Source organism: Mastomys coucha, unplaced genomic scaffold (assembly GCF_008632895.1).
Source record: "Mastomys coucha isolate ucsf_1 unplaced genomic scaffold, UCSF_Mcou_1 pScaffold6, whole genome shotgun sequence".
NCBI classification, from domain to species: domain Eukaryota; kingdom Metazoa; phylum Chordata; class Mammalia; order Rodentia; family Muridae; genus Mastomys; species Mastomys coucha.
In genome coordinates this window covers 91921140-91928378 of record NW_022196912.1, presented here as the reverse complement: position 1 = coordinate 91928378, position 7239 = coordinate 91921140, and the positions used below count along the sequence as shown (strand labels likewise).

Below are 7239 nucleotides of genomic sequence, written 5' to 3'. Positions count from 1 at the left end.
TTTTTTGAGACAGGGTTTCTCTGTGTAGCCCTGGCTGTCCTGGAACTCACTTTGTAGACCAGGCTGGCGTCAAACTCAGAAATCCACCTGCACATTAAAGGTGTGCACCACTACTATCCGGCTGGTAGTGTTCTTAATAACTGAACCACATACACATACACACATACACATACCCCACACACCCACACACACCCCCACACACATCACCCTTTTGACACAGGGCCTTATTATATTGCCCAGATTGGTTGGTCTTGAATTCCTGGACTCAATGGATCTTTCTGCTTTACCCTCTGGTGCAGCAGAGACCAGTACATGCTACTGCACCTGGTTCACGCAAGGGTTTTTACACAGATATGATTACCTATTGGCCACAGGAAGTGAAGCATACTGGGATGGAATAAAAAGATGGGATCTCTCAACTGAGAAACAGAGCACTAAAAAGACCCAAATCCAGGGAATGCCCAGTAGAACCACCATCTTTCTATTGTATCCTCCAAGACTGTTAGTTACAGTGGAAATCAGATCCTCTGACAGGACATAGAAAGTCACAAGACAATGAAGCAAAGCTTACAGAACTCAGACAAATCAGTCTACACCACTGACAACTTACTAATCTCCAACCAGACAGACCACCAAGCTGGCTTGCAAATAAAGAGGCATGCAGGATCTTAAAAGTGCATTTCCAGGGCTGAAGAGATGGCTCAGCAGTTAAGAGCACTGGCTGCTCTTCCAGAGGTCCTGAGTTCAAATTCCAGCAACCACATGGTGGCTCACAACCATCTGTAATGGGATCTGATGCCCTCTTCTGGTGTGTCTGAAGACAGCGACAGTGTACTCACATACTTGAAATAAATAAATAAATCTTTAAAAAACAAAAAATGCATTTCCTAGGTGTCCTTTTCTGATAACTTTGGGAGTATTATGCTTTATTAAAATGAATAATAATAATAAAACAGGGCTGCAATACAGCAGAAAAATGAAGTGAATTTCATGCTGGAAGGAAGCTTCTAGATGCCTACTGTGCCTCAAGCTGAGAGCAGTCTGTCTAGATCTGAAGCAGGAGGGGGAGGGCTGAGGGGTGGGGGTGGGATGACCCAGAACACACATACACACACTCACACATACACTCACACACACATATACCCATTCACACACACAGTCACACTCACACACATACATACACTCACACACACACTCACACACACATATACACATTCACACACACACTCACACACACAGTCACACTCACACACATACACACACACAGTCACACTCACACACATACACACACAGTCACACTCACATATGTACACACACATATACACATTCACACACACACTTACACACATACACACATACACACACACAGACATACACACACACAGTCACACTCACATATGTACACACACTCACACACATTCACACACACACTCACACACATACACACACACAGTCACACACACATACACACACTCACACACACAGTCATACTCACACATACACACACTCATACACACATACCCAAATAAATATGTATGCATGTGCATAAATATACAAAATAAAATATTATTTGAAATATCTGACTGTATGAAAAATAACTCTGTAGTACTAGTGGAGAATTTGGAGAATTTCTGATAAATATATTCATGATATGTACATTAATTCCAGGAAAATGAAAGTTATACAAAAATATATGACCACAGTATATATCATCTGTACATATGTATTGTCACTGTACTACATTTTATTACAGGGTGATAAGTACTATTTCAATAAAAATAAACTGCACACACACACACACACACACACACACACACACACACACACACACACACACGCGCGCGCGCGCCTTTTGTTTTCTATTTTTAAAAGAGTCTCTTGTAGCCAGGCAGTGGTGGTGCACGCCTTTAATCCCAGCACTTGGGAAGCAGAGACAGGGGGATTTCTGGGTTCAAGGCCAGCCTGGTCTACAGAATGAGTTCCAGGACAAGCAGGGCTACACAGAGAAACCCTGTCTTGAAAAAACAAAAATTAAAAAAAAGGAAAGGGGGGGGTCTCTTGTAGCCCAGGCTAGCCTGAAACTCAAGATGGGGCTAAAGATGGCCTTAACCTCCTACCCCAGCCTCCTGAATGCCGGATTACAGAGGGCCACCACACCCAGTCCTGTCTCCAGTTTTTTGTTCCTATAAACAAGTCTTTGTCTCTTCCATGCAGGTGGGTGAGTTCTGTAGGAGTGAGGTTCCTGGGTTTCCTAAGCAAGGGTGTTTTGAGATATTGCCAAGCTGCTTTAATCAATTTAGACAGACTCTCAGCACTGCTACTCACCAAAGGTTTTGATCTGTGCCAATATAAACTGTAACATAACATTAATGAAAGTCTAAAACTAATCCCAAGGTCAGCAACTAATCCCTAAGACATCTCTTATAATTTTATATTCCCTTCTGGACCTTCAAGTTTTTTATGTTTCTTGACTGCTTGCTCTCTGAGGACTGGGGACCACATGACTTTTCCCACCTGGCTATCCATTCGGCCGTGCCTTCAAAGAGGTCTGGAGTGATGATGTTGGTGAGAGAGGCTACTGAAGCAGCACAGTATGCACTCCTGCAAAGACAGAAACACAGGGAAACACATTAGGTTCCAAGGAAAAGCCAGAACGAGGCTCAGAAAAATGCCTGGGTACTTTACTGCAGTCACATCTCACTCTTGGCACACAGCTATTCTTCTTGGGTCTCTGAGAGGTGTGACATTCTGTCTGGATAGAATTGCTCACAACCCAGCTTCGCTGAAGGAACATGACATTCTGTGTCTCCGCACAGGCATACCATATCCTCAGAATTAATGGCCATCTCAATTCATTTCAAAAATAGATTGAGCCCTTTTCCCAAAGACCTACAATGGTTCCCACCATCTCATCTGGTGTTGATGAGGCTCGTTCAGATGTCCCACTGCTGCAGACTCAGGACCTCTGTCTGGATTAGGGATGTGTGTGAAAGGTTAGCTCTACATTTCCTCCAACAGATGCACTCCAAAGCAGACCACCACAGTCTAATAGCTGCTTGAGCCACACAAGCGAGACAGGAATAGGGGCATCTTAGGCCTCTAGAGAAAAGAGTTCTGATTTCAAGTGTTGTCATCAGACACACAGAAACACACCTTTCAGCAAAAAAAGAAGGAACAGCACTTTGGATGTGGCTCAGTTGGTAAAGTGCTTACCAAGCATGAGCAAAGCCCTAGGTTGGATCTCCAAAACTGGTCATGGTAGTGCATGCCCTAATAACCTCAACACTTAAGAGGCAGAGGCAGGAGGATCACAAGTTCAAGGTCATCCTCAGCTACAGAGCAAATCAGAGGCCAGCTTGAGGTACATGAGATACAGTTTCAACTGAGAAAAAAAAAAAGGTAGAAACCTGTCTTCCGGGCAGGGTAGTTCTGGGGATCTAACTCAGAGCTTTGTACATACCATTCTCTTCCACTAGGCTCTAATTCTAGCTCCTATCTGAAAATGAGCAAATAAAGTAAAATATATCCATTTGATTTGAGATAATCTTGTCATTCTACTCGTTCAGTCAATAATTCTCAGGACATTCATCTCTTCCACCTGTCATGGAACACATCCACAGACTGTCTTTTCCAATACCCACCATGGAAAGACAAAAATTAATTCATTTGAATTCTACTCACAAATCCTTTCTCTAAGAGCTCAGAAGGAACAGGGAAGGGAAGGAAGAGAAAGCCTGACCGCTATCTTCTTCTGTGTATAGACTTAACATGAAGCCACACTCACTGAGGCACTCTACAGAAATCTGACTGTCCTACGAGCATTACGACCAGCCAGGCTGACCAGCCAGGCTCCCACTAGCCACAGCAGAGGCTGAGTTTCGCCAGCAGGCATCCAGAGTCCACAAGAGTCAGCGCGTGAGGGCCAACTGCTGTCATTTACCATATGCTAACTTTGAAGGTATGATCTAACTTCCTCCAGGCCTCTGCAGCCACTCACAGAGGCTCAGCAGTGGTTTCTTCCGAGGCTCTTGAATCCTAATAAGGCAGGGAGGGGCCTGAAAAGCAGTCTGCCTTTCATCAGAACTGACAGGGGAGGCAGTTGTGGAATTCGGTCCTCCAGGTGTGACCTAGTCTTGAAATCAGAGCAGTGGTGATGACTTCAATAGATCCTCACACAATAGTGTCTATTAATATTCCTGTGGAGGAGGAGGGTGGGGGAGAGGCACTCCTTTTCTGAAACCTGCCTCCTCACTAGCTAGCTGTATGCAATCCTGACCTGAGCTGCACATGGCCGTAGGTGCTAGGAGTATATAGGAAGTAGAAGATTGACTAGGGTAAGGATTCAAATGAGACAGCTATCATGACTAAATTGTTCCTTTGGTCTGTTATTGCCTGATCTACCAAGGGTGAACAGAAATTCGCCTCCCAGGATGAGGCAATCTACAACTAATGGCTGGATGGAGGTGGGAGGGGGGGATATATGGAGCCAGAGATGAGTTTCGGGGAGTGCAGCTACATGGCCTCTGGTAAAGGAGATGGGCTAGCAACTGAGGCTGAGCTCTCTGAGGGGAGAGCATCCATGGGAGCGCTCCAGTGCGGCCTTCTTTCCCCATGCAGTCTGGATATGCATGTCTCCATGCTGGAACAGCAAGTGGGGGTCCCTCCTGATACTGATGTAAGACATGAAACAGAAGCTGAGCTGTCAAACCCAGAGGGAACTTAGGTACCCAGAGTCTGCAGGGGAGATCTCAGGGGAACTGTCCTCTGCTATACTCCTTGATGTGACACAGGGTCACAGACTCCTTGATGCCTGTATTAGAGACACCCTCAGATGGTTGATGGACTCAAGAATATATTACAATCCCTGATGAGTCCATGTACAGATGGAATAGGACAGCCAAGAAAACCAAGGGTAGCCGATAAGATGTGCAGCTGAAACTGAGCTGTCTGCCCGGAAGGCAGTCTTGCGCCCATGAGAGAGGAGTTACAGTGGGAACCGGGCACGTGGGTATGTACTCCAAGTTAGCCTTCCAGCAGGATGCTGTAGCCTGGATAAAGACACGAATAGAGAGGTGCTGGCTTGCCACTGCTTGTGGCTGGGGCAAACAATGGGAAAGTACAAATTGGATCTGTATAAATATCCCTCTGCAATCCAAGCATCGGGAAGAATCAAACAGGGAGGTAGAAATGATAATTGGGGAAGGAGGCTGGGGAGAGGAGCACATGAGAGTTCTCTGTGATCAGCAGGGAGTTAAGATGGGTGTTAAAGCAGTGAGCGCCTTGGGACTAGCATGGGATTATAGGGCTTTTGAGGTTTGCCGTGCTGGGTCATGATCTTTATGGGGTAGGAGAGGTGCTGGTGGACCTGGATAATTTAGACTGGAATGTCCATCCAGTTTGTAAAGGGCTAAAACCATCAAGAGGGGATTCGAAAAAGAAAAGCCAGATAAAACAGCCTGTTCATGTCCGGGTCACTTGAAAGCAAATGAGGCAAAAATCTGTGTTCACATGGAGTTCGTAAGCAAGCTGACAGAAAACCCAATACATGTGAACTTCTAGTAGTATTGCTCAACTTGTTGAACCCCTTGGGGTCCAACGACCCATTTTCATCAGAAAACACAGATATTTACATTACAATTTGTAACAGCAAAATCACAATTATGAAGTAGCAACAAAAATAATGTTAAAGGTTGGGAGTCACCACAACATGAGGAACTGTATTAAAGGGTTGAAGTGTTAGGAAGGTTGAGAACCACCGGTCAAGAAACTTGAATAATAGTTTCCCAAAAAAGTGGAAGGAGGACAGTGACCCCAGTGTGCCCACTGCTTTGTGGGAAGGAGCCTGCTACAGCCACTTCCCTAACATGGGGCCCCACATTGAACTGAGGATTTACTGGCCCTCTTCTAATGTGCAAAGATGCTAGAGCCACGAACTACCTTAGTTCCTGGCAGCCCCCAATACACATCAGTGGACAAAGATAGAGTGATATAAGTAAAAATCTTGCTGGGGTGGGCAACTATCCCCCACTATACTCTGTACATTTTCCCCTTGAAAATCCACTGGCAGTAGAGATGCTCTACCCAACCCAGGACACCTGGAGCAGCCAGCTGTGTCTGACGTCAAGGCGGTAGGATCAGTGCTGGTCTGGAGCTTGCCAAACCCGGGAAGCCCAGTCAAAGCAGCAGGTGTGGTAACCTAGAGTGCAGTACTGCTGCCTCTTGGCCCCAGGCTGGCCAGTACAGCACAAGATGGTGCTATCAAGCCCACCAAGCATGGGTAGGAGTACACATGACCTATGGCAGTGCCCCAAGATGAGGGAGTAAGTTGGCTCATGGACAATGACTGTGGATACAGTGAGCTAAATAAGGTCTCGCCTCCCACATGCACTGTTGCCTCCAACATTGCTCTTTGGAAAAAACTACTTATAAAAAGCAATGAGATCAAAGTCAGGCATGCCTTTAATCCCAGCACTCAGGAGGCGGAGGCTTGCGGCCAGCCTAGTCTATAGAGTGAGTTCCAGGACAGTCATGGCTACACAGAGAACCTCTGTCTCAAACAAACAAACAAACAAACAAACAATGCTTTGGGATCTTTTGAATCTCATTAACAGTTTTAAAAACTATTTCCCTCACCACTAAATCCTAAAACCTATTCTCACTTGCTTGGAATAGCTCCTCCTGGTGGGCATTTGGAGATCCTGTCCCCACTTTGTGAAAGGCGTTCCTTTAGCACGTGATACAATGTTAAACTCTACGCTCTCTATGGATTTGGAAAAGCAACTAGAAGAACAGAAAAACTGAAGGTAAAGGGTTCGAATGTATCCAGGGTGTGGGGTATCTCCTCCTATGTTACTAGCAAGGGAGACCCCCAAAGTCTCACTACACAGGCTATATTACTATTGGCTACATGCTAATGACATCTAACTAAATGGTAAGATCCTATTGCTGAAAATACCATATTCTCTGGTTGCAGAATATGGAGAAATCACACTGGGCTTGAACTAGAAGCTCAATGGTTGCTTTTCGTAGTGCCACAAGACACTATGCTGGCTGCTGGGAGAAAACTGTCACCAACAACCCTGCTTGGCTGTACACTCTGTGTGTTAATGTCGTCAACACAGCAGGTACAATGTGCCTGCTGGTGAAGCAATGAATGGTACATCTGTTTTGGGTACAACCAGCAACTTATCAATAGAGGGAAACTATGTTTGGCATTGTATAATAGGGTAAAAAAAAAAA

The 7239-nt window shown here is 45.3% G+C and overlaps 1 protein-coding gene across 1 annotated transcript in view; it reads right to left on the bottom strand.

Annotated features, from left to right (window-relative positions):
* The window catches only part of Fntb (farnesyltransferase, CAAX box, beta), a 97906-nt gene that overhangs the window by 28491 nt on the left and 62176 nt on the right, over positions 1-7239 (bottom strand). Inside the window, exon 7 of the mRNA XM_031357669.1 lies at positions 2515-2601. Within this exon, the coding sequence (XP_031213529.1) occupies positions 2515-2601 (87 nt within the window). The remainder of the gene's footprint in view (positions 1-2514; positions 2602-7239) is intronic.